Genomic DNA, 27262 nt, shown 5'->3' with positions numbered 1-27262 from the left:
CAAGAAATATTGATTTCGTATTTTATTTTGCTTGCCACCATTTTTCTATCGGGTCTCTAAGGGTTGGAGAAACTGCTTAAAAAAGGGCTGGCATTGAGTCAGGATTTGGTAAACAGAATGAATGGTTATGAAATACACAGGCATTGTTCGTCAGTATGAAATTTACGTGTACATGAACATCGTAGGTCAGACTAAAATTTAATATATTCACTACAGATACTTCGAGATCTATAGCAAATGCCTTAATCCAATGCAGATCTCAAGAGATTCAAGAAAACAGAGATCATGTGAGGTATATTGTTGGCCCTATTTCCTTTCTTGGATACCAGGGTTTTGCTTCGAGGGTAATTACGAATCAGAAACATCCAGAAATAGGCCTATTTCCGTTGAACTTACTTGCTTACTTACTTAGGTCTCCTGCCGGGCGCTGCTCGTCGTAGAGAGTGATGGCTGCCTCCTCCGTTCGCCTCTGTCCATTTTGAGCGTTTGCGCTTCGCTTGGTCTGATGTTTGCAATCGCTAGGAACTTGGACAGGCTGTAGGATAATCGTTTCTTCGGTCGGCCGTGAGGTCGCTTCCGACCAGTTTTCATAGGGTAAAAGTCAAAGATCGTCTTTGTGGGTAAGTGCAGGGGCATTCGAAGTAAGCTTCCAAATTATCGTAAGATACGCTTGGCTGCTTGGGTAAAAAACTGAGACTGGTTGGTCAGCTGCCACAGTTTTTCGTTATTCAAGAAGTCAAACCACCGCAGACCTTAGATCCTTCTCAGGCTCTTCGACTGGAATACATCGATGTCCTTCAGAGTTGACACGGAAATGATGAGGGTGTTAACAATTTGCAGTTTAGTTCAACAGCTGATATTCGGTTTAAGGTGACGGTTCGAGCTGCCCCTGGCAGAAGCTGCTTTGAATATCCTTGGTTTCATCTCGAGGAGAAGCAAAGCATCCGAAGAAGTTTTGCAGCCCAGGTAGGTGAACCTTTGAAAAACTTCTATGCTAGTTGTTCTATCCAGGCTAACTGGAGGATTGACAACATGAAATGACAGGTTTATGGCCATAATTTTCGTTTTATTCCAGCTTATCTGCAATCCAACTTTTGCTGCCTCTTCTCGTGGGACTCAAAATAATTCCAGCAACTGATCCCTGGAGTCTGCTAAGATGGCCAAGTTGTCAGCAAAATAAGGATCTGAGATGACTTGATTTCCAAACTTAAGCCCAAAGCTGAGACATTAAGTCTTCTTTCCCATAGCGTGATCTATGATGACATTTAAGAGCTCTGGGGCCACTGCACATCTTTGACGTACCCCTGTCGTGTTTTGAAAAAATGGACTGCGCTGGCCGTTGACTTGAACACAGCTCTCCATACCATGGTATTGAGCTTTGAAGAGTCTGCAGTATTTCTCAGGGAATCCGGTTGATTTTAAAAGCTGCCAAAGAGCTTCTCTGTCCACCGAGTTGAACGCAGTACGGAAGTCAACGAAGGCAAAAAAGCCTTCTGTTGGTTCTCTGTAGCTTCCGACAGCGGTCCAACATAAAAGCAGCTTGCTGAGGTCACCGAATCCTACGAATGATGTTCCGACATCGATCCAGCAGGGCCAATGAGAAAAGTTTTCCGGGGACTGACGGCAGAGCTGTTCCACGGTAATTCAAGCAGTTGCTTCTAGAGCCTTTTCTCTTCCATAAGGGGATAATGACACCCATCTGCCAATCCTAGGGAATTAAAATTCCGTTGAACTGATTAGGGAAATATCTAAGGGTGACAAAAAGCTGAGAGGCTAAGTTGTAGCGCCGATTTGATTGCTATTTCAGTCATCAGTACTAAAATGACGCAGTTACACTGATAGGGAACGCCTCGTGTCTGTCACCCTTTCAGAAGATAAATCAGCTAAATTTTTCACTATGCTTGTCGACGTGACAGAAAACGTTTCTTGAATACAACATTTAGTGATCCTACTCAGGTAAATATCAAATGGTAAAGTAATGGAGCGACCAATCGGCTGCCATCAAACCCAAAAATTGGCTACCGAAAGCTTATCCACCTTGATTTGTGAAACTGTAGAAAATCATCGTATAGATTTGATTTTGGGTATTTTACAATATTATGATGACGCATCTGTGATGAATGGGACTTTAACATAGTTCAAGCAAAGCTAAGAGAGAAGGTGCGTCGTGCAACTGTCGTGTCCGCTGTCGCGTCCAAAGATTAACCTTGGTTTTGGCTACCTGCCTAAAAATATCATCCAATTTTCGGAATTTTCCTCTATGGTGCAAAGAGTTTACCATGCAGCTATCATGCAGCTACACTATTTGTACATGCAGCTACACTCGACATGAACCATTCGTAGAAATCCATTGTATAATCGGGCAAAATGCTCAAGCACCAATAAGTGCTCAAGCCTATATTTTGTGAATTGGTACCACTGACAGGAGGGTATTGATGGCACTTAGTTTGGACGACAGTTTGATCAGTGGCAGAAATCCAATTGATTGCTGGAACTAAATTGGGTCTATCAAGACTTTAAGTAAAGTGCCAAAGTTTGATTACATTCTTCAAGTGATTCGGTCTGTTTTGAACATTTCTACTCAAATGTCATTGGGTAAAGAATTTTCAATCAATTGCAAAGCCGACGTAAAATAAAGTGTCTTCCCATTTTCCATTCTAAAACCCATATTTAATTAGTTGGTAATCTGTATTATTTATAGCCTTTTTCCTAGGGATTGGGGGTTCATGCCATCCTCAGTGCATATTTATTGAATCTTTCTATTATGTGTATCTCAAATTTTGACTGGATGCAAAGGAGGCGAAGCAATAAAGGGCATGGCAGGGGGTTTTGTTACCATCTGATCTCATTTGATTCTTAAAAAGGGCACTAAACCTCACTATTTCCAATTGAATGAACATTCACCAAAGTTTTGTGATCACCCCTTTCACATAAAGATACCAGGAAAATATAAATAAAAAACTAAAAATAAAACTTTGCAGGCATATTGTTCATTACTTAGACAGAGCTAGAATGCAGCCTCTGATAAAACTGGTAGTGTCAGTAACAACTATCAGTCAGTAGCTAATCTGAAAAACTATGAACAGGTAATAGTTTCCTCTGACGCAAGGCCGTACCTACGATTTTTTTTTCTTACTCAAAGATTTTTTTCGGGGGGGGGACTCCCATAACCCCCCCCCTCTGGGTAAGGCCTTGCTCTGACAGCAGGGTTGCCAACTGGACACATTTTATTCCAAAAGGACACATTCCCATTTGCTGGGACACAATGGCATAAAAAGACAAAAAGTGACACGTTTTAACAATTTGGGACATAAAAGGGCAAAAAAGGGACATATTTTGCAAATTTATTCCATGAAACTAAACATTTCTCTTTGCCAGCTATGTCTTAAGTAAATGATTTTCTCCAAGGGAAGGGGTTTATATGTTTATATGAGTTTCATGCTTTCCCACTAAGTCATTTTGTGTGAATGTTTTATTTAGTTTTTTTTTCGTTTTCATTAAACTTGATGTCAACTGACCGCTTTGAAAGAGGTTTACAAAGCGTCTTTTGGTCAATACTGCAACTAGTAAAAAAAATATCCTCTAGTTTTGATGTTTCGAGATGGACACATTTTAGTTAAAAATGACAGACTTTTGGATGCTCAGGGGACACATTCATAGACCAAAAAGTTGGCAACCCCGCGAAAGGTTTTCATTTTTGTAAGTGGGCTGTAAGAGGGTGATTTTTCTTTGGTCCTTAGAAGAGTGTATACACGACAGTTGATTTTTGTTGTCATGCTTTCCCACTAAGTCATTTTGTTTGAATGTTTTATATAGTTTTTTTTTTTCGTTTTCAATATACTTGATGTCAACTGACCGCTTTGAAAGAGGTTTACACAGCGTCTTTTGGTCAATACTGCAACTAGTAAAAAAAAATATCCTCTAGTTTTGATGTTTCGAGATGGACACATTTTAGTTAAAAATGACAGACTTTTGGACGCTCAGGGGACACATTCATGGACCAAAAAGTTGGCAACCCCGCGAAAGGTTTTCTTTTTTGTAAGAGGGCTGTAAGAGGGTAATTTTTCTTTGGTCCTTAGAAGAGTGTATACACGACAGTTGTTTTTTGTTGTTGTTTTTTGTCTGTTTCCAATAGCGTAGCGTTACAATTACTAGTAAAGTTTATCCGTGGTAACTTCAACGATAGACAGATAACAAAACTGTTCTTTTTGTCAGTAAATTCAGAATAAAATTATATGTTCTATTTTTTAAGCAAAATTCATAAAAGCATTTCTTAATGTAAAGTATGAGTACATTTCAATTTAAAATATTATCTTTTAGATGACGATGAACACAGTGATTTAATAAGGCGTATGCGATTCTTAAATCAAGCCAAGGGTGATGCTGATGGTGATGGTATACCTGATGAAGAAGATGATGATGACGACAACGATGGAATTCCAGATGATGAAGACAAAGATGATGATGGAGACGGTCTAAATGACAGCAAAGATCACGATGATGACAATGATGGAATTCCTGATCATCAAGAAGGAGATCTTGACAACGACGGAATACCTGATCATCTTGATAATGATAATGATAATGACGGTATACCTGACTCTGAGGACAATGATGACGATAATGATGGTATTCCTGATGACAAAGACCATGACGACGATAATGATGGCATATTAGATCATAGGGAAAGTGACTTTGACAATGATGGAATACCTGATCATTTAGATGAAGACGATGATAACGATGGAATTCCTGACTCAATAGATCCTGATGATGACAATGATGGTCTAAATGACAGCAAAGATCATGACGATGACAATGATGGAATGCCTGATCACCTTGAGGGAGATAATGACAATGATGGAATTCCTGATCATTTAGATGATGATGATGATAATGATGGAATCCCCGACATTTTAGATGATGATGATGATGGAGACGGCATTCTAGATGAGGACGATGACGATGATGATAATGATGGTATTATTGACAAATTGGAAATTGACACTGATGGTGATGGCATACCTGACCATTTAGATGACGATGATGACAATGATGGCATCCCTGATGAAAATGATGATGATGATGACAATGACGGTATTCCAGATAGTGAAGGTATACAATTGTTCCTTATAATCCTAACTACTTTACTACTATATGTACAAAAAAAAATTATGGTTCTTCTAATTATGTTTTTGTGTGATCAGCTATCTATAGCTGAAGAACAGTAGAAGACAATAATTTGGACTATTTTTTGTCATCAATATTTTTCAATATTGTCAATAATTGTCAATATTTGAACTATTGAAAATAATTCGGAATAATTAGAATATCATAAAAAGAGGATGAAAAGTTCCTCTGAAATATTTCCGATAATCTTTCAAATTTTTTTTTTTTTTTTTTTTAATATTAATAAAGGACAAATCTTTAAGAGCACCCGAAATATGTTTTTTGCGGATCATGTAATGTAGGACTCGTACAAAACATGGAATCATCTATTCAGAACCTATCTTTCCTAGCTTCATAAAAGCTAGAGAAGATGAATTGTGTTATTAAATCCTTGCAATCAGGATATCTACTTGAAGGGGTTGTTACGTCTCAACCAAGCGCTAGTACCCTAGTCATGCCTTCGGGGAGATCAGGAGCTGATCCAACCTCTCTGTGGGAATAAAGGGGGATGGCAGGTTTGTGTCCCAATTTTCTTTCAAAGGGACATCTAAAAGGACGGGTATTAACACAACTCTATGAAAAGAAAGAGTAGGTGGCTTTGTTTTACCTCTTTTGAGTGCTTACCTGGTCCAATCTTTGTGCGAAAAGGGGGTCTTGTTTAAGAAGAGGCTTTTGTGTCTCAACCCAACTTGATGAGAAAAGATAGCTGCTAGTTATACCTTTGTGGCTCCATGCACAATCCGGTGTCTGTTGTGGGAGGAGATTTCAAAATTCTTGACCTCACAGAATTCATCAGAAAATATTGTCATATTTTAACCCAGCCTGGTGAAAAAAGAGAATAAATCTTCGAGTCAGCCTTCTTAGGTCTCTGTGCCTGATCGGTTATTTGTGAAAGATGGAAAAAGGGATCCCTAAGTTCTTTTCCAGAACGATTTGTCAGATGTAAACCAAACCCAATCAGAGGCAATCTTTGAACTGTTTGTTCCGGGTTTTAAAGTTAAGGAATGATGTTCCCTCTATGAGAAAGAATGTAAAGGGGCCCGAAATTCCCGTTCCAATGCCAATTCCAGAAAATGTTGTCAAATGTCAGCCAAACCTATTGTGGCATAAGATCTGTTTTTGTGATTGGGTTTTAGGGGATTCCATGCCAATTTTAACACAATCGATATACAGCGGAAGGAATTCCCTAGAATTTTTTTCCTTAACATCTATCTGATCATCAATTACAAACCAAACTTAGTGGAAAGTAAAAGCTAGTTTCAAAAATTAAAGTGACAGCTTCTACTGGAACGGTAGAGGTTTGAGGAGGTAGAAGAGGTACCTACATTCTAGACTTTCATGGCATTAATAGATGGGGGCCATATCTTGATGAAACTCCGTCGGTAGCAAAAGATTGGCTGACATTTCGTCTTTTTTGGTCCTTACCGGATTCTAACCATTTGAGGGGGTGGTGTTGAGATCTTTTATCAAAGGTAGTCTTAAAGGTAATCTTGATCATTTTTTTTCTTTAGGGCTATGAAATATTGGTATAGGAGGGTTGATTGAATCATCCTTCTCTTTAGAACCATAGATTGTCGGTAGAGCAGGATAATCTAAACATTCCTTTTTCCTTAGGTTCATATTGTGTCGGAAAAGGAGTCCAATTTTAGTATTTGTTACATTTGTTTTTTATTATTGTTTGGAGCTATGCTATTTCAGTATATGAGAATAACATTAACATTCTTTTCCTATAGAGTCTTATTCTGCCAGTAAGGAGGACAATCGTTATAATTTGTGTTGTTTGAGCCATGTATTGTCAGTAGAGGAGGGCAGTCTTGGCCTTTTTTTTCGTTTATACCAGTAAGGAGGACAATCGTTATAATTTGTGTTTTTTAAGCCATGTAGTGTCAGTAGAGGAGGGCATTCTTGGCCTTTCTTTTACGTTTATACCAGTAAGGAGGACAATCGTTATAATTTGTGTTGTTTAAGCCATGTATTGTGAGTAGAGGAGGGCAGTTTTGGCCTTTTTTTTCGTTTATACCAGTAAGGAGGACAATCGTTATAATTTGTGTTTTTTAAGCCATGTATTGTCAGTAGAGGAGGGCAGTCTTGGCCTTTTTTTTCGTTTATACCAGTAAGGAGGACAATCGTTATAATTTGTGTTGTTTGAGCCATGTATTGTCAGTAGAGGAGGGCAGTCTTGGCCTTTTTTTTAGTTTATAACAGTAAGGAGGACAATCGTTATAATTTGTGTTTTTTAAGCCATGTATTGTCAGTAGAGGAGGGCAGTCTTGGCCTTTCTGTTACGTTTAGACCAGTAAGGAGGGCAATCGTTATAATTTGTGTTTTTTTAGCCATGTATTGTCAGTAGAGGAGGGCATTTTTGGCCTTTTTTTTCGTTTATACCAGTAAGGAGGACAATCGTTATAATTTGTGTTTTTTAAGCCATGTATTGTCAGTAGAGGAGGGCAGTCTTGGCATTTTTTTTCGTTTATACCAGTAAGGAGGACAATCGTTATAATTTGTGTTTTTTAAGCCATGTATTGTCAGTAGAGGAGGGCAGTCTTGGCCTTTTTTTTCGTTTATACCAGTAAGGAGGACAATCGTTATAAATTGTGTTTTTTAAGCCATGTATTGTCAGTAGAGGAGGGCAGTATTGGCCTTTATTTTCGTTTATACCAGTAAGGAGGACAATCGTTATAATTTTTGTTTTTTTAGCCATGTATTGTCAGTAGAGGAGGGCATTCTTGGCCTTTTTTTTAGTTTATACCAGTAAGGAGGACAATCGTTATAATTTGTGTTTTTTAAGCCATGTATTGTCAGTAGAGGAGGGCATTTTTGGCCTTTCTGTTACGTTTAGACCAGTAAGGAGGTCAATCGTTATAATTTGTGTTGTTTAAGTCATGTACTGTCAGTAGAGGAGGGCAGTTTTGGCCTTTCTGTTACGTTTAGACCAGTAAGGAGGGCAATCGTTATAATTTGTGTTGTTTAAGACATGTATTGTCAGTAGAGGAGGGCATTCTTGGCCTTTCTGTTACGTTTAGACCAGTAAGGAGGGCAATCGTTATAATTTGTGTTTTTTAAGCCATGTATTGTCAGTATAGGAGGGCATTTTTGGCCTTTCTGTTACGTTTAGACCAGTAAGGAGGGCAATCGTTATAATTTGTGTTTTTTAAGCCATGTATTGTCAGTAGAGGAGGGCATTTTTGGCCTTTCTGTTACGTTTAGACCAGTAAGGAGGGCAATCGTTATAATTTGTGTTGTTTAAGTCATGTACTGTCAGTAGAGGAGGGCATTTTTGGCCTTTCTTTTCCGTTTAGACCAGTAAGGAGGACAATCGTTATAATTTGTGTTTTTTCAGCCATGTATTGTCAGAAGAGGAGGGCATTATTGGCCTTATTTTTCGTTTAGAACAGTAAGGAGGTCAATCGTTATAATTTTTTTTTTTTAATCCATGTATTGTCAGTAGAGGAGGGCAGTTTTGGCCTTTCTGTTACGTTTAGACCAGTAAGGAGGGCAATCGTTATAATTTGTGTTGTTTAAGTCATGTAATGTCAGTAGAGGAGGGCAGTATTGGCCTTTCTTTTACGTTTATACCAGTAAGGAGGACAATCGTTATAATTTGTGTTTTTTAAGCCATGTATTGTCAGTAGAGGAGGGCAGTCTTGGCCTTTTTTTTCGTTTATACCAGTAAGGAGGACAATCGTTATAATTTGTGTTTTTTAAGACATGTATTGTCAGTAGAGGAGGGCAGTCTTGGCCTTTATGTTACGTTTAGACCAGTAAGGAGGGCAATCGTTATAATTTGTGTTTTTTAAGCCATGTAATGTCAGTAGAGGAGGGCAGTCTTGGCCTTTTTTTTCGTTTATACCAGTAAGGAGGACAATCGTTATAATTTGTGTTTTTAAGCCATGTATTGTCAGTAGAGGAGGGCATTTTTGGCCTTTCTGTTACGTTTAGACCAGTAAGGAGGTCAATCGTTATAATTTGTGTTGTTTAAGACATGTAGTGTCAGTAGAGGAGGGCAGTTTTGGCCTTTCTGTTACGTTTAGACCAGTAAGGAGGGCAATCGTTATAATTTGTGTTTTTTAAGCCATGTATTGTCAGTAGAGGAGGGCATTCTTGGCCTTTCTGTTTCGTTTATACCAGTTAGGAGGTCAATCTTTATAATTTGTGTTTTTTAAGCCATGTATTGTCATTAGAGGAGGTCATTCTTTGCCTTTCTGTTACGTTTAGACCAGTAAGGAGGACAATCGTTATAATTTGTGTTTTTTAAGCCATGTATTGTCAGTAGAGGAGGGCAGTCTTGGCCTTTTTTTTCGTTTATACCAGTAAGGAGGACAATCGTTATAATTTGTGTTTTTTAAGCCATGTATTGTCAGTAGAGGAGGGCAGTCTTGGCCTTTATTTTAGTTTATAACAGTAAGGAGGACAATCGTTATAATTTGTGTTTTTTAAGCCATGTATTGTCAGTAGAGGAGGGCATTATTGGCCTTTCTGTTACGTTTAGACCAGTAAGGAGGGCAATCGTTATAATTTGTGTTGTTTAAGACATGTATTGTCAGTAGAGGAGGGCAGTCTTGGCCTTTTTTTTCGTTTATACCAGTAAGGAGGACAATCGTTATAATTTTTGTTTTTTAAGCCATGTATTGTCAGTAGAGGAGGGAATTTTTTGCATTTCTGTTAAGTTTAGACCAGTAAGGAGGACAATCGTTATAATTTGTGTTTTTTAAGACATGTATTGTCAGTAGAGGAGGGCAGTCTTGGCCTTTTTTTTCGTTTATACCAGTAAGGAGGTCTATCTTTATAATTTGTTTTTTTTAAGCCATGTATTGTCAGTAGAGGAGGGCATTTTTGGCCTTTCTGTTACGTTTAGACCAGTAAGGAGGGCAATCGTTATAATTTGTGTTGTTTAAGTCATGTAATGTCAGTAGAGGAGGGCAGTTTTGGCCTTTCTGTTACTTTTAGACCAGTAAGGAGGGCAATCGTTATAATTTGTGTTTTTTAAGCCATGTATTGTCAGTAGAGGAGGGCATTCTTGGCCTTTCTGTTACGTTTAGACCAGTAAGGAGGGCAATCGTTATAATTTGTGTTTTTTAAGCCATGTATTGTCAGTAGAGGAGGGCAGTTTGGGCCTTTCTGTTACGTTGATACCAGTAAGGAGGACAATCGTTATAATTTGTGTTTTTTAAGCCATGTAGTGTCAGTAGAGGAGGGCATTCTTGGCCTTTCTGTTACGTTTAGACAAGTTAGGAGGGCAATCGTTATAATTTGTGTTGTTTAAGTCATGTACTGTCAGTAGAGGAGGGCAGTCTTGGCCTTTCTTTTCCGTTTAGACCAGTAAGGAGGGCAATCGTTATAATTTGTGTTGTTTAAGACATGTATTGTCAGTAGAGGAGGGCAGTCTTGGCCTTTTTTTTCGTTTATACCAGTAAGGAGGTCAATCGTTATAATTTGTGTTTTTTAAGCCATGTATTGTCAGTAGAGGAGGGCATTCTTGGCCTTTCTTTTACGTTTAGACCAGTAAGGAGGGCAATCGTTATAATTTGTGTTTTTTAAGCCATGTATTGTCAGTAGAGGAGGGCATTCTTGGCCTTTCTGTTACGTTTAGACCAGTAAGGAGGGCAATCGTTATAATTTGTGTTTTTTAAGCCATGTAATGTCAGTAGAGGAGGGCATTGTTGGCCTTTCTGTTACGTTTAGACCAGTAAGGAGGGCAATCGTTATAATTTGTGTTTTTTAAGACATGTAATGTCAGTAGAGGAGGGCAGTCTTGGCCTTTTTTTTCGTTTATACAAGTAAGGAGGACAATCGGTATAATTTGTGTTTTTTAATCCATGTATTGTCAGTAGAGGAGGGCATTTTTGGCCTTTCTGTTACGTTTAGACCAGTAAGGAGTGCAATCGTTATAATTTGTGTTGTTTAAGTCATGTATTGTCAGTAGAGGAGGGCAGTTTTGGCCTTTCTGTTACGTTTAGACCAGTAAGGAGGTCAATCGTTATAATTTGTGTTTTTTAAGCCATGTACTGTCATTATAGGAGGGCATTCTTGGCCTTTATGTTACGTTTAGACCAGTAAGGAGGACAATCGTTATAATGTGTGTTTTTTAATGCATGTATTGTCAGTAGAGGAGGGCATTTTTGGCCTTTCTGTTACGTTTAGACCAGTAAGGAGGGCAATCGTGATAATTTGTGTTGTTTAAGACATGTATTGTCAGTAGAGGAGGGCAGTTTTGGCCTTTCTTTTACGTTTAGACAAGTAAGGAGGGCAATCGTTATAATTTGTGTTGTTTAAGTCATGTACTGTCAGTAGAGGAGGGCAGTTTTGGCCTTTCTTTTCCGTTTAGACCAGTAAGGAGGGCAATCGTTATAATTTGTGTTGTTTGAGCCATGTATTGTCAGTAGAGGAGGGCAGTCTTGGCCTTTCTTTTCCGTTTAAAACTATGTTGTTTCAGTACAAGAGATCAACTTCATCATTTCTTTCTTTCTCCTTATTAATTAAAAAAAGAATCCGGAAAAAGAAGTTTTTTAAAGAAAATTAAACGCCGAATTGAACTAAAGATCAGAAGAAATAGAAACCTACAATAACTCAAACTCAAAACGAACAGAAATTACTATTGAAGATATAAATGAAACTCAAAACAAAAAGAAATTAGATAAACAGTCATAGCAAAAAAAAAAAACAGGTACAAATATAAATGAAGAAATAAATCCTAAAACGAGTAAAGCTTAAGTTGAATATGCAAATCAAGCTTAAAACGAACAAAAATATTTGGCTATTGAAGTATAAATAAAACCCAAAACGAACAGAAATTAAATAAACAATCATATCAAACGAACATACAATAGGTACTAATGTAAATGAATAAATAAATCTTGAAACAAGTGAAACTTAAATTGAATATGCAAATAAATCTTGGAATTTCTGATTTCCAATCGGATGAGCCGCCTCCAAAGTTTATATGACCAACTTTTCCATATGAAGTGCCTCTGCGGAAAGAATATTATAAAATATTGGAGCCTTATGGTTTCAGGGTTGGTGGAGGGAGGCTAGTTGCCATCGGATCAATTTCGACTTTTAAAAAGGGAACTAGAACTTTCAATTTCTTATCATTTGAGACCTCTTCGAAGTTTATACGACCATCTCTTAAAATAAAAACATTTTGGTCGGATACATTTGGGGGAAACAGGGCATGGGGGAAGGAGAAGATGCCCTCCAATCAAAAAATTAACTAGAACTTTCAATTTCAAATCAAATGAGCCACCTTTGAAGTTTATACGAACACCTCTTCCATAAGAACCTTATATACCCCTGGGGTATAAGTTAAAACCCTTATCCCTGGCTCAGGGGGGGGGGTATGTTGACCTCAAAGTTTTGTCATCCGATCGCTAGACTTTTTTAAACAAAATCCTTATCTAAAAATTTGGATAGGGCATAACTAACAACACTTGTCTTCGGACTCGGGGGGGTTGTGTTGAACCCGGAGTTTTTCTTATTTGATCTTTAAACTATTTTGAACAAAATGGCTTTCTCAAAGTTTTGATTGGATGCATTTGGGAAAAAAGAGTCTTGAGGGGGAGGGGCTATATTCCCCCGATTCCTTTTGACTCATAAAAAGGTAACTAGAACTTTTAATTTTCAATCAATGAGCCAACTCTGAAGCTTATATGACCACTCCTTACATAAAGCTTTATATGCCCCCGGGGCAAAACCTAAAACACTTGCCCTCGGGCTCTGGGGGGTTGTGTCGATCTCGGAGTTTTGGTATCTGATGCTTGATGTATTTTTAAGAAAACGGTTCTCTCAAAATTATTAATCGATGGGATTGGGGGAAAAGGGTGTAAGGGGGCTAGCTGCCGTCCGATCTCTTTTGAATCTTAAAAGGTGGACTAGAGCTTTCAATTTCAAATCATATTAACCCCCCTATGAAGTTTATACGAGCATTCTTTACATAAAAACCATATGTGCCCCCAGGGCATAACTTACCATACCTGTCCCCGGACCCTCGGGGGGTTGTGTTTTGTTATCTGGGTGTTGTGTTTGTTATCAGTTTTTGTTATCTTATCTTTGAACTATTTTTAACAAAATGACTACTTCAAAATTTGTATCGGATGTATTTGGGGGAAAGGGTTTGGGGGAGGGGGGGGTCTAGCAGCACATAGGTCACTTTTGAGTCCTAAAAGGGGCACTAGAACTTCCGATTTCCAATCGAATGAGTCCCCTCCAAAATTCACACGAGCACCCCTTCCATATGAAGTGCCTCGTGGAAAATAAAATAATGAATAACAATAAATAATGAAACATTGGAGCCTTGTGGCCATCAGTATAGGCAGCGCTATAGCGCTGCCTCTGATAGCCACATTTTTTCAGCAGAGGAAGACAATCTTAACTTTACTTTTTCTTTAGCGTCTTAAACTGCCAATAAGGTGGACAATCATTATAATCTTTTCTGTACTTGAGAAGATGAGGACAGTCTTGCACTTGTCTGTACTCGAGGACGAGGACAGACGATTTCTTTTTATTTAGGGTCATGTTTTCTTCCGTTCATGAGAGCAACTTCATTTCTCTTTAGAGCAACATATTTTGAGCAACGTATTAGAGCTACAACTTTTTAAGGCACATATTTAAAGCTTAACACTAGAGCCATGTTATTTCAGTACAGGAGAGCAACCAAAAAATTTATATTTCTTTAGAGCCATCTCTTTTCATCAGAGGAGGACAATCTTATTATTTAATTTTCTTAAGAGCTTTGCAATGTCAATAGAGGAGGGCAACCTTGAATTTTTTTTTTTGTTCTTTTATTTTTTTTTTGGGGGGGGGGGGGAGGGAGAGGGGTATGTGGGCTGCTGTTAGTATAGGATAGCAATATTAACATTTGTTTTTATTTAGAGCCGTGCACTGTATGTAGAGGAGGGCAATATTGAATTCTTTTGTTTTTGTTCTTCTTTTCGGGGGGGGGGGGGTGGGCTACTATTATTATAGTATAGCGATCTTAATATTTCTTTTTCTTTAGAGCCATGCGCTGTCAGTAGAGGAGGGCAATCTTGAATTATGTTTTTCTTTTTCTTTTTTTTGGGTGGGGAGGGGGGGTGTATGCGGGGTACTGTTAGTATAGGATAGCGATCTTAATATTTATTAAGTTATTTTTATTTTTTATTTTTTTTAGAGCCGTGCACTATCTATAGAGGGGGGAAACCTTGGATTCTTTTGCTTTTTTGTTTGTTTGTTGTTTTTCCTTTACTTTTTTGTTTATTTTTGTTTGGGGGGGAGGGGTAAGGGATACTATTATTATAGAATAGAGATCTTAATATTTATTGTTCCTTAGAGCCATGAGCTTTCAGCAGAGGAGGGCAATTTTGAATTCTTTTTTTTTGGGGGGGGGGATATTTGGGGTACTGTTAGTATAGGATAGCGATTTTAATATTTATTTTTTTTAGAACCATGCACTGTGAGTAGAGGAGGGCAATCTTTCTGTCAGGTATTGCGGAAAATGAAAACCCTTGCTTGGGTTTGTTTTGAAACCGGTGCTACCGCATACACTTTGAAACATTGCATAGATATGAAATGAACTACCCACCCTCGTTCCGAAATACCTCAGAATGGTTGCCCTTGACCTTGTCTTAAATACTGCAAACTTTATAGACCACCTAAAGTAATCAGGGACGTACACATGACGCTTAATTGAGGCCATGCCCCCCCCCCCCCGAAATCCTAAAATTTCCCAAATTCCTTAAATTTCTTATTCAAATTATCCAGTAAGATTTGTGTTTTCTTATAAGCTCCTTCTCGAAAAAATCTAAGCGTACGTGCCTGATTATGATACATACCTACTCTATTTTTCACCTGATCGAATGCATGAAAGTTATAAATACCTTTATTTTTTAGCACGTTACTGCTGAATCCCCCTTATAATCTACCGAAATTTGGTTTAAATTAGATTTGTGTTTATTTTTGTTTTTTTTTGCACGCTAAAAAGGAATGGCATTCTGATTACTTTAGGTTTATGTAGGTCTAATCGCAGTCCTAGATAAATTTATCAGCCTATAAAAAAGTTGAGTTGTCTTCAAATTATTAGTGTTAATTTTGCTTCTTTTTTTAATCCCGCCTCCTCTCCACTTGGTGACATAATAATCTTTTTACTTAAATTTAATTTAACTTTAATATCACCTACACTGTATTCAAATCTTCAATTAATATTTTTAATTTGGATAGCCAAACTTAATTGATTAAAATAAGTATACTAGTATAAATTACTGCTGCTACTGCTACTAACAACTTATTGCAATATCAAACAACCAAAGGCCAACACAGCTACGCACACTCCTCGTCAATCCCAGTTGACTCAAAGCCTCTCTCTTTACACCCTCTCAAAAATTTCCATAAAGTTCTTCCTTTTGACCTCTTCTCATCCGGCTCGGGGACCGTCTATTTTTAATTTGGCCCTAAATTGTTGGCCGAAAGGGACAATCTAGGGCAATCTGTTATTCTTCATCTCCAAAACATGTCCTAGATATCTCAACCTCTCTCTAATTACAGCCCTAGAACTACACTACAAATCACTAAGCTACAAAACTAACCTTCCCGGTTTTCCAGGCATGGGAACAATTGACCAACTATTCGTCTTAAGACAAACCCTTGAACACAGGGCAAAGTACCAGAAACCAACAGTGTCTCTATTCATAGATTTGATTACAATTTTTGATTCTCATCTAAGGGACAGAGTCTGGAAGGCCATGACAGAGGATGGAGAATTATCAAGATAGTCGGAATTATCAAAGCATGCTACCAGCATATGCGAGCCCAAATTCAGATCGGTGGAGAACTCTACTTGATGTTCCAAATTGATTTTGGTGTCCGACAGGGATGTATATTGTCTCCCGTCTTATTTAATTTCGTGATCGACTGGATTATGACCAGAGCAATGACGACCTTTTCAGGTGTTGAAGTAAGTTTCAATTTTGTGATCACCGATTTGGACTACGACAAAAGTCATGGCGTCTGGTATACCATCTAAAGACCCCCAATTTTACTAGAACAGTCACCCATAGACGAGATACATGAATTCAAGTACCTAGGCTCTCTGGTAGACCCAATAGAAGGATGCACATCAGAAATAGAGTGAAGAATTGCTTCGGCAACTGGAGTCTTCACTCAGCTAAATCACTGAAAAATGTTCCAGAAAAATGTTCGTCTGAAGAGAAGAATAAGGATTTACCAGACCCTTGCTCGGTCTGTCTTACTATACGGCTGTGAGACATGGACTATGAAAGCATCCGACATTCAAGCTCTCAACGTATTTGACCATTCATGTCTAAAGAGAATTATTTGCATTAAACTCCGTGATCGTGTCAGCAATGTCGAACTCCGCAAAATCTGCTATCTGCGTTCTGATTTGGCCACCATAATTAAACAAAGAAGACTCCAATGGTTCGGCCAGACACTTCACCGCCCACACCCCACCTTTGTCAATAAACTCCCTCAGATGTACACCTCTTTCGGGATGGAAAAAGTGACATGGAGGACAAAAGAAAACGTGGCTTGCCTGCATAAAGGCTGACCAAGACCCAATCGGCGGCTTCAAGAAGTATGGACGAAGATGGGAAAAGTCCTGGCTCGATTTGATTGAGCCACTCGCAAACGACCGAGACTCTTGGCTTACTACAATGACGAAGCTACTGGAAGCCAGGGAGAGCGGAGATGCTTGAGTCCTGCTACAAGTACAAGTATCCCTACAATGTGAAGACTACATCATTATTCTTTGACCATTCACGGGGTCCGGCGTATTACCCTTCAAAAAATTCCCCCCGGATTATTCACCTCTCTCCACGCAGGACTTGCCCCTAGAGAATTCCTCTTCTGAAGTTCCCCCTGTCTTCTCGTGAAATTCTTCCCCATCTTTCCACCAGTCACGAATACCAGATAGAAAGCTAAGATGCCTTCGCTAACAACCTCGCAAATAATAACCTTTAAGTTGAAGGTGAGCATTGGTATAGGCATCTAATATTTGCGACTGCTGTAAAGCTTAAGAGTAACAGTTGTGAAAAGACAAGAATTTGCTAGAAGCAAATCCAGACTGAAAGCAGGTCCAGACTACTAGCACTTTTACTAGTACCCTTAATTTGCTTTCCAAGTATAGCAAATTTTGGTCTTCTTACGAATATCGTTCTTAAGTTTTACGCTAGGCACGAATACCAGATGGTATTCGTGCCTAACCACTTCACCTTTAAGTTAAAGTTGAAGCTGAGCTGAGTTCAGGTGAAATGAGGTGAAGGTGAAGTTGATAGCTTTAAGTTGACGGTAAACAGCGGCATTGATATCTGAAAAAGAAATTTAAAAATATATTGCTATTGACATAAAAACGAAACAATTGTGCGTTTGGGCTTCCATTTTTCTCTGTTGGCTAGTATAAAATCTACACACAAATTATCTACACACACATAAATCTACCCACATTTAATTAAAAATGATTTTACATATTATAAAACAATACCTGCAATCAATCAAGGTGAGTTAGGTCAAGCAAGGTCAAGCAAGGTCATCTAAAAGACATGCAAGGCTAGCTGGCAAAACACCAAGAATAGTCTTAAAAACTTGCTTTTGAACTTGCTTATTAAAAGCTTATTTATTAAAAACTTGCTTATTAAAAACTTGATTTGATTTTGTCTGCATGAATTACATTTTTGTTAGTACTAACAACAGATAACTTTCCTTATGTCGTTTCGTCAGATACCAATGATAGAAAGATGATATTGGTAATCAACGGATGAAGGATGAAATTGCCAAAGATTGTCCTTGTCGGCCAAACGAAAAGCAGGTCGTCCCTGAATAGAGTGGGAGGATGTTGTATTTTTTGGGTGGGAGGAACTTCTTGAGAGGGTGTAAAGAGAGTTACTTTGAATAGATTGGGATGGAGGAGGAGCGTGCGTAGCTGTGTTGGCCTCAGGCAATTTGGTGCTGCAGTGATTTTTTAGTAATGCTAGTAGCAGTTGTAGTACCAGATAAACTTACATAAGGTTGTGATCTTGGTAATCTTTTACCGTTGGTAATTTCATTATAAACAGTGGTTGTGATCTTAAAATGATCATACAATTGGGAGTCTAGTAATCTTTTACTGTTGGTAAATTTATTACCAACTTGGTATCTTTTACTGTTGATAAATTTATTACCAACTTGGCATCTTTTACTGTTGGTATTTTTTTACCAACTTGGTATCTTTTACTGTTAATAAATTTATTACCAACTTGGTATCTTTTACTGTTAATAAATTTATTACCAACTTGGCATCTTTTACTGTTGGTATTTTTTTACCAACTTGGTATCTTTTACTGTTAATAAATTTATTATCAACTTGGTATCTTTTACTGTTGATAAATTTATTACCAACTTGGCTTTTTTTACTGTTGGTATTTTTTTACCAACTTGGTATATTTACTGTTAATAAATTTATTACCAACTTGGTATCTTTGTTGGTATTTTTTTGATCCAAATGGTGTGTATTTTGTCTATATTGTACTTTCCTGTTTTTTTTACGACGACTATCGGATATATAGCCAAAATAGTCGAATCATTTTCTTCCACTATTCACTGACTTCAAAGTATCCCCATTAGATTGTCTTCTTTGTATGACAGATACGCACGTGGTCTTCATCGCTATTTATGTCAAGCGAACTCAATTTTTAATTAAAAAAAAAACACATCCATGTGCAGCTGGTGCCAAATTCGAGGGTGAAAAATCAGCAAAAAATAAGCTAAAAACATATGACATTGAACAGCACAAGGTGTAGTTTTCTTTTGAAGGGGTTGTTGTCTTTGGGATTCAACGAATAACCAAGATTTCAGTCTTTCCTGATGAAGAGCATTGTCAAATTTAAATAATCGGTTTGCTGATTTATTGTCATTGTTAAACGTGTTAACTCGGACAAAAATGTGGTATTACGCTTTAAACTTCATAGTTTTGAAACAACTAAAAAAATAAAATAAAATCGGTGTATTCAGGTATGAATAGACAGAGGATAAAATATTTTTATTATTTCGTCTAGATAGTGCTCAGAACTTATTTGGTAATTATTTTGGTGAATACACTATAGTTGTGACTTAAGTATTAAATTTTTTTAGAAGGGACCTGAGAGAACAAAAAGCCTTGTCCAGTGGCAACACTGACGAAAATGTGGTATTGCTCTAAAATTTATAAAATCAGGGTATTCAGGTATCAATAGATAGAAAATGGATCCAGAGGGATAAAATATTTTTATTATGTCTTTCTTGGTACTTAAACTAACGATAAAGACCTAGTAATAGTAGTATCGGTTGCACCAGTCATGGTGTAATGGTGTCATGGTGTCACCTAGAAGAAGTCGAGGAGGGGTAGTCATAGGAAAAACCATTGATAGGAGTTGTCGTGATGGGGATGGTCTTGATCAAAATAATCATGTTTGGAGCATTCAGGGCTAGAATAGTGGTGGTTGATGTAACCATGGAATGAGCAGTATTGATAATCTCTTCGTGATTGGAGTCGTAGGCAGGGGCGTCCCGAAGAGGGGCAGGGAGGGGCACGCCATCCCTCTAACATTTTTGGGATTCGGTAAAATTTTCACCGAAGGCGAAAATTTCGGCAAAATTTTTGCAAAATTACCCGAAATTTAGCAAAATTCTTGATTTCTGCAGAAAAATCGGCACAAATCTGGTAGCGATTCCGTAAAATTTACAAAGATCGCCCCTCCAATGAAATGAGTCTCGGGACGCCCCTGGTCGTAAAAGATATGGAAACTGGACGTGATAGGGATCACTCTTGGTATGAGTATTCCTGGTAGGGTTGTTTGTAATATAAGTAGCAGTAGTACATGGACCCACTTGAGACCCTCCAAATTAATAAGATTAAAAATACTTGTAGGATTCTGATTTTAATGAGATTTAGCAAGTCCACCATTATACTAATATGGAACTGTGATACTCTCTCTCTCTTTAAATAGATTATCTTCAAAATTTCATGCCCTCGCATTTTGGGTCAATTGGGCAAACATCAGTAATTTATATTTTTCTTTCTACTTTGGAACCTTCCACGGTATATATGTCTATTTTTTTCCTCCTTAAGAAATAGCATTTTGACATTTTACTTTCAAGCTTATTCTATTAAAGCTATTTTTATGATTTATTATTATTATATTCGTTATTTAGTATTTGTTTTTGATTCAATACTATTTATTGTTTATTATTTAGTATTTTATTATACTTAATATTTTAATGCATTTATGTCTTTAACTTTATTTTATTTTTCTTGTCTATTAGTAAACTCAAGCCAAAAAATCCCCTTTATTCAGGCATTTTTAGTATCAATGGTTGTATTTTGGCATATTGCCCAATATTTTGATATCTTATTTTAATATTTAATTTATTAAATTAGTTTATGTATTTTATCATTAATCAGGGCATTATTTACTATCATTTTTCAGTCTTTGCTATTAACCAATAATTTTTTACTTCATTTATTATTTAACATTTGTTATATTTAATATTTTAACTCATGATGATATTCATTTATTCTTTTCTTCATGTTAGTTTTTACTGTGCATACTCAAGCCACGAAATCAACATTATATCAGAGCTCTTCATATCAATAGTTGTTTCATATTTTGTTTGGATTCAATGGTCAATATTTCGATATTTTATTTTAATTTTTAGTCTAATAAAAATATTTTTTATTTTAGTACTATTCAATTAATTAATAAATAATTGCTGTTTTTTATTACAATTTAGCATTAAGTTTTTGTTCGATTTATCATTTAGTATTTAATTTATCTATATCTAGTAATTAATTAGCATTTAGGAATTAGTGTTTAATTATATTTACTATTTTGATATTCCACTTTATTTTTTATGTTTCTTTTCTTTCAGCGAACTCAAGCCACGAAATCACCGTGATTCCTGCACTTCTCATATCAACAATAGTTTCATATCTTATTCGGGTGTGACGCTCACATCTAAGTAGAAAATTTCTCTCTGTGAATTTTATCATCTCTAAGAACAGTATTTTTAAAAGTTGGAGTCGGGTCAAAAGTGAAAAGAGTTCCAGTGCCTTGATTTTAAATTTAATCCAAAATGTAAAGAATGTGAATATTGCCTAAACCTTTTTGTAATAAAAGATGGAATTTCAAACTTTTCTTTAATCTGCAAAAATAAGGATAAATCCTCGTGTAGCAAATTTAAGAAGGAGAGCCGTGAAGCCTTTGTAAACAGATGGTGGGTGAAGGCGTCATTCGAGAGGAGCAATTGATATGAATGCCTCCATCTATTGTCGAAAAGCAAAGCACAGTCCTGGCAAAAAAAGCAATTTTTAGCTAAATTCGCTTTTCAAGGTTATATAAACTTTGCTTTAAGATTTTCACTTACTTTGGGCCTTCAATAATTCGATGGAGCTTATTCCAGTAGCTCCGGTGATTTTTTAATCTAAGCGAGAGTGGACCCAGTTCCAAATGGGGAGATATCTGGGGTGAAAGCGTCGGATGATTTTCCCCAACCACGCACGGCACATCCCAGACGAAGAAATAAAATCTGGTTATCGGTATATCCGCTATGCGAGCCATTTGTCTGCATGCCAAATTTTTTTTTAAAGAAAAATAATAGACCAGTATTCCTTAGGATCTAAAATTGGGGTGGCGGGGAAGCGATGACGGCACATCAACGAATGTTTGTCTTCATTTTTTCCCCACCAATATATTTACTGTTGTTGTCCTAGCGTAGAGCCGTATATTCTTTTGGCACTTCACAGACAAAACACCAAACAAATTAGCCAATTCTAGTCCTCCTCAGGTTGATTTTCCTTTTTGATAATTTTGATACTCTTGGAAAACCAAACAAATAAAATAGATAATTTTTCAATTCTGATAAGTTTTAAAATTTTGTTCCTAGGGATGGGGTTTCTAGGAAATGTTTTACCTGCTTACTTCCTCGATAAGACCAACCAGAGATACTTTATTGCAAAAATATAGTTCTTATGACTACCTTTTTTGGTTCTGGGAAAGGGATTGGTGTGACGGCACATCAACGAATATTTGTTCTTAGATTTGTTTTCATCTATTATATTTACTTTTGAAGTCCTAGTATAGAGCCACATATTCTTTTCTGAGTTCTTTGTTTAACAATAAAAATCATAAACAAAAATGAACAAAAAAAGCACTAAGAATAATAGAAAAATCTTTTTGCAAGACAGTGGAGATAATTTGAATGAATATTTCGGCCCTATATCCAAGGGCCGTCCTCAGCAAGACAAAAATATATAAGAGAAAAAAGACTCACAACAACATGCGACCAATAAGGTAAAGTAAAAGTACAAGCTACTATGGGCCTTAAAGGAATGCCTTGCTTGACTAATTTTTGTTTATTTCGTTTATTATGGTTTTATGGTCTACCAAAATTACACAAGCAAGGCATTCCTTTAAGGTCCACAGTAGCTTGTACGAAAGCCCCCACATCCAATATTGGGAAATGTTATATACAGTCTTTAAACCTTTTCTTTACTCTTAAAAATCATATGTATGTAATTCGGTAGATTTAGTTGAAAAACTCAAAAACGTAAATATCTCAGAAAATACAATTATAAGTAGCTTTGAGATTGTTTCAATGTATACAATTATTGATGTCGCAGTATCTGAACAGTTATTAGAAAATAGAAACAAAGAAAATTATCACTTAATAGAAGCTTCAGTAGCAGGAACAGATTGTGAAGTCCTAATGACCTTGGTTAAACTCTGTAACAAGTACTCAATGTATTTCCAATTCCGTAATTCTTTTTACCAGCAAATTAATGGCTTAGCGATGGGCGCGCCCCTCTCCGGGTTACTGGCGAATATTTATGTAGAACTTATTGAAAATTGGGCATTAGATTCGTATATTTGAAACATATCTTTTGGTGACGCTAGATGGATGACGTAATTTCACTCTGGAACTATGGGGAAAATGAGCTTAAGGGTTTTTTAGATCACCTTAATACATAAGACAGAAATTTAAAGTTTACTTTAGAAATCGAAATCGCAAATAAAATCCCATTCCTAGATGTGTTAGTTATTCGTAGCTTCTATAAACTCAATTTTACTATTTATAGAAAACCAACACAAAATAATAGATATTTGCATTTTAAATCAAACCACCCCCCACAAGTTAAAAGAGCAGTCATAATATCCCTCGTCGATCGTGCCCTAAACATTTGTTCTGATTCCCGCATCACAGCAGAAATAAACTTTATCAAGGACATACTTTTTGGAAACGGGTATCCAATTTTATTTATAAATATTGCAATTAACTGTAGACTGAAAAGACATTCCCGTAAAATTAATGATAGTTTACCATGTGATATTTCTGACAAGCCCTTAAACATAATTTACCATCCTAAAAATCACTACAAATCTTAAAAAAGCTTGCACAAAAAATAATCTGTATATAGTATTCACAAATAATTTTAATTTTCTAAATTCTGGTAAAGATAAAACCCCAGTTACTCGCCAAAGAGGGGTTTATCGAATACCATGCGACTGTGGCAAATATTATGTAGGTAGAACACACCAGAATTTAGAACAGCGCATACAACACCATAAAGATGATATAGTCAAAGCTCTAAATTCTAATATTTCCACTGTTTCATTTGATTCTGCATTAGGCAGCCATATTTTTGAAAATCCTAGCCATAATATACTTTTTTCTCATGCTATCTACAAAGGTTGATTTACATAATGAAATTAGAAAGCGGGTATCAAAAAGTCCGAACATGGTGTTCAACATTTCAAAAACAATCATTTTGAAGTTAGCTAGCACATGCTTAGGAGAGTTCGTATAAAGTTTGATGCTAATTAAATTAAATATTATTGAACGAAATAACATAATACATTTTTTCAGCGCTCGGAAAGATTTTTAGCACTTTTCAGTAAAAAAACAATCTTTTTTGGAAGGGTTTCTTCCCGCATGCACGAGGATAGGGAGAACTTCGTCCTTGCAACCCCAAGAAAATCGATTTTTTTGGCGATTTTCCCTATGATTGTTTACCATATAATTTACGCATTTTTAACATTTTTTTCGAAGTTTCCCAAGGCCTCGAAATTTGGGCTTAAACGAAGTTCTTCCCTCAGGACATTCTGTAAGACACTGCCCGTTACAGTAAGCTAAACCATGGGGACTGGGATTATCTTTTGTTATTTGTTTTATATTTATTATGCAGTTTTTAATTATATTTTTGCTATATTTGTTTTATCTTCTAGTCTAGAACAAATACTACTACTACTACTAACAACTCACCACAGCACCAAGCCAGGTGAGGCCAACACAGCTCCGCACGCTCCTCCTCCATCTCAATCTATCCAAAGTCTCCCTCTTTACACCCTCTCAGGAAGTTCCCATTTCCTTTGAATCTTTCTTTTTGACGTCCTCCCACCCCAGACGAGGGCCACCTGCTTTCCGTTTAGCCTTAGGTGGTTGGCCGAAAAGGACGGTCTTCGGCAATCTGTTATCCTTCATCCGCAGAACGTGCCCTACCCATCTCAACCTTTCTTTCATTATAGCCCTAGAAAGCGGGATTTCACCACATTTTTCGTACAACCTACTATTTGAAGTACGGTCAGTAAGCCGGCTACCCAGAACAATCCGTAGGCAATTTCTCTGGAATTCGTGAATAGTATAATATTCCATTTGTTGGTTTAGGAACTTTCAGATGAGCCCATAGTAAAATCTAATCAGGTAACAAAACTAATTAAAACTTATTAAATTTATAAGAGAGCTTGACAGTTACTGATAACTATTTGACACGAACAACGTACTACCCTCTTACTCTCGCTAGGCCGTTTGTGCTAAATGTGAATATTTAGCATTTTTCAGAACTATATAACCTTTTGGAATAGTTGATCTAATATCGTGTTTGGCAAATTACTGTCAGAAATCAACTATTTCCAGATATTTTGGCAGTACGTACTCTATCAAAGCTTGGTGTCTAAATTTTTTAATTTTTCGAAAAAGTCGCAAAATAGGGATTTTCTTCTTTCTAATTTCTATTCATATTAAGTTTCTTTCATTCATTCATAGGAAATCCTGTTAGTTTTAAGTTTGATCGATTATGTATCTTAATTTCAACCATCCTATGACGAAACGCCGGTTTGGACCTTGCCGGTTTGGGGATCAGCACCGCCGGTTTGGACCTTGCCGATTTGGAGATCAGCACCGCCAGTTTGGACCTTGCCGGTTTGGTGATCAGCACCGCCGGTTTGGACCTTGCCGATTTGGAGATCAGCACCACCGGTTTGGACCTTGCCGGTTTGGAGATCAGCACCACCAGTTTGGACCTTGCCGATTTGGAAATCAGCACCACCGGTTTGGACCTTGACGGTTTGGGGATCAGCACCGCCGGTTTGGACCTTGCCGATTTGGAGATCAGCACCACCGGTTTGGACCTTGCCGGTTTGGAGATCAGCACCACCAGTTTGGACCTTGCCGATTTGGAAATCAGCACCGCCGGTTTGGACCTTGACGGTTTGGAGATCAGCACCGCCGGTTTGGACCTTGCCGGTTTGGAGATCAGCCCCGCCGGTTCGGACCTTGAGGGTCTAATGCCGTTATACTTACTTACTTATGCCAAAAACTTAGTATCTGCGTTTTTAAATTTTTCAAAGAAAGTCACAAAATAGTGATTTATTTTTGGAACTGGAGAAATAGATAAAGACATTTCGTCTGCTGAGAGTGGTTTCGCAGAATCTGTTTTCCCAACTTCCGAGAAAAACAAATTTGAAAATTTTGACTTTTGCATCTTAGAATCGGCTGTAGCTAGTACGCTGACGTCTTACAGCAATGTCAATTACACCATTCGAAAGTAATTTTTTTCACAATATAGCGCTTCCGAATCGGTTTTTCCAAAATTCCAAGAAAAATAAGTTTGAAAATTTTGACATTTGTATCTCAGAACCGACTGTAGCTAGAGCGCTGAAGTCTTACAGCAATGTCAATTAGACCATTTCGAAAGATAATTTTTTTTACACAAGATAGCGCTTCCGAATTTGTTTCTCCAAAATTCCGAAAAAAATGTGTTTGAAAAGGTTGACGTTTCTACCTCAGAATCGGCTGTATCTAAAGCGCTGGCATCTTCAGCAATGTCAATTAGACAATTCGAAAGATAATTGTTTTTATACAAAATAGCGCTTCCGGATCTGTTTTCCCAAAATTCCAAGAAAAACATGTTTGGAAATTTTGACATTTGTATCTCAGAATCGGCTGTGGCTAGACCGCTGACGTCTTACAGCAATGTAAATTAGGCCATTTGAAAGAGATTTTTTTTTACACAAGATAGCGTTTCGACAACTCGGTTTCGACAAAAACTGTTATTTCCGGCAAAACCGCTCTCAGCAGACGATTTCATGAATAGGTGTTCAACACAGGCTATCGTCTTTCGGTCTTAGCCATCCATTTCACATTGTACGTAGATACAGAGTTTTGTAATTTTAGCATATCCGTACTAGGTTTTGCCAGTAGTAAGCCGGTGATATTTTTTTTCCCTGTAGGCACTAGTTCATATCTCAGAACGTAAAGCAGATGGAAAAATTTGAACTATGCCATTGAATTCGCCATTTCAAAATAAAGTAGGGTACATACTTTTTTAAGAATGAAATTTTACGTAAATACTAACTTTTGGCCGAGGACAGACAATATGCCCTTTGAGCTAGTAACTGATTGATACGCTAATTGGCTGCCCTCCAGCTCTCGCTAAGCCGTTTGTACTAAATCTAGATATTTCGCGTAAATAATGTCTTACCTTCCAGCTCTCACTAAGCTGTTTGTGAAAATCTAGCGCATTTGTAACTAATTACCATTTGGCAAATTTAATAGGTATTTTAGTATGCCGTTTGGAATAGATAAGATCCTTACCTGATTAAGATCCCTAAATGTTTTCAGCGAACCCTCAAGAACATTCTCCTTGCTCAAGAAGTGAAGATAATGCAAACACCTTCAGGGTATTTTCCCCGTCAGATGATTAGTGCGCCAATAAATCCTTAAAATCTTCCAGAATTTTTTAAGATTTAGTGATCAGATGATATTTCCTATAAGTGTCATTTTTTGTATTTATATGATATACTGACTCAAATTACTT

The 27262-nt window shown here is 37.1% G+C and overlaps 1 protein-coding gene across 2 annotated transcripts in view; it reads left to right on the top strand.

Moving 5' to 3' along the window:
- Positions 1 to 21329, top strand: part of LOC148943086 (uncharacterized) — an 89918-nt gene extending 68589 nt beyond the window's left edge. Inside the window, exons 3-5 of one of the 2 annotated variants that reach the window (XM_089102513.1) lie at positions 4321 to 5115; positions 14586 to 14626; positions 21040 to 21329. In XM_089102513.1, the coding sequence (XP_088958639.1) occupies positions 4321 to 5115; positions 14586 to 14626; positions 21040 to 21066 (863 nt within the window). In that variant the 3' untranslated portion in view covers positions 21067 to 21329. The remainder of the gene's footprint in view (positions 1 to 4320; positions 5116 to 14585; positions 14627 to 21039) is intronic. The other variant, XM_089102512.1, reaches the window with a different exon arrangement.
- The last annotated feature ends 5933 nt before the right edge of the window (positions 21330 to 27262 follow it).

The sequence above is a fragment of the Artemia sp. Qi Xiang Cuo genome, chromosome 16 (assembly GCF_049724085.1).
Source record: "Artemia sp. Qi Xiang Cuo chromosome 16, ASM4972408v1, whole genome shotgun sequence".
In the NCBI taxonomy this organism is placed as follows: domain Eukaryota; kingdom Metazoa; phylum Arthropoda; class Branchiopoda; order Anostraca; family Artemiidae; genus Artemia; species Artemia sp. Qi Xiang Cuo.
This window is presented reverse-complemented; position numbering and strand designations above follow the sequence as displayed.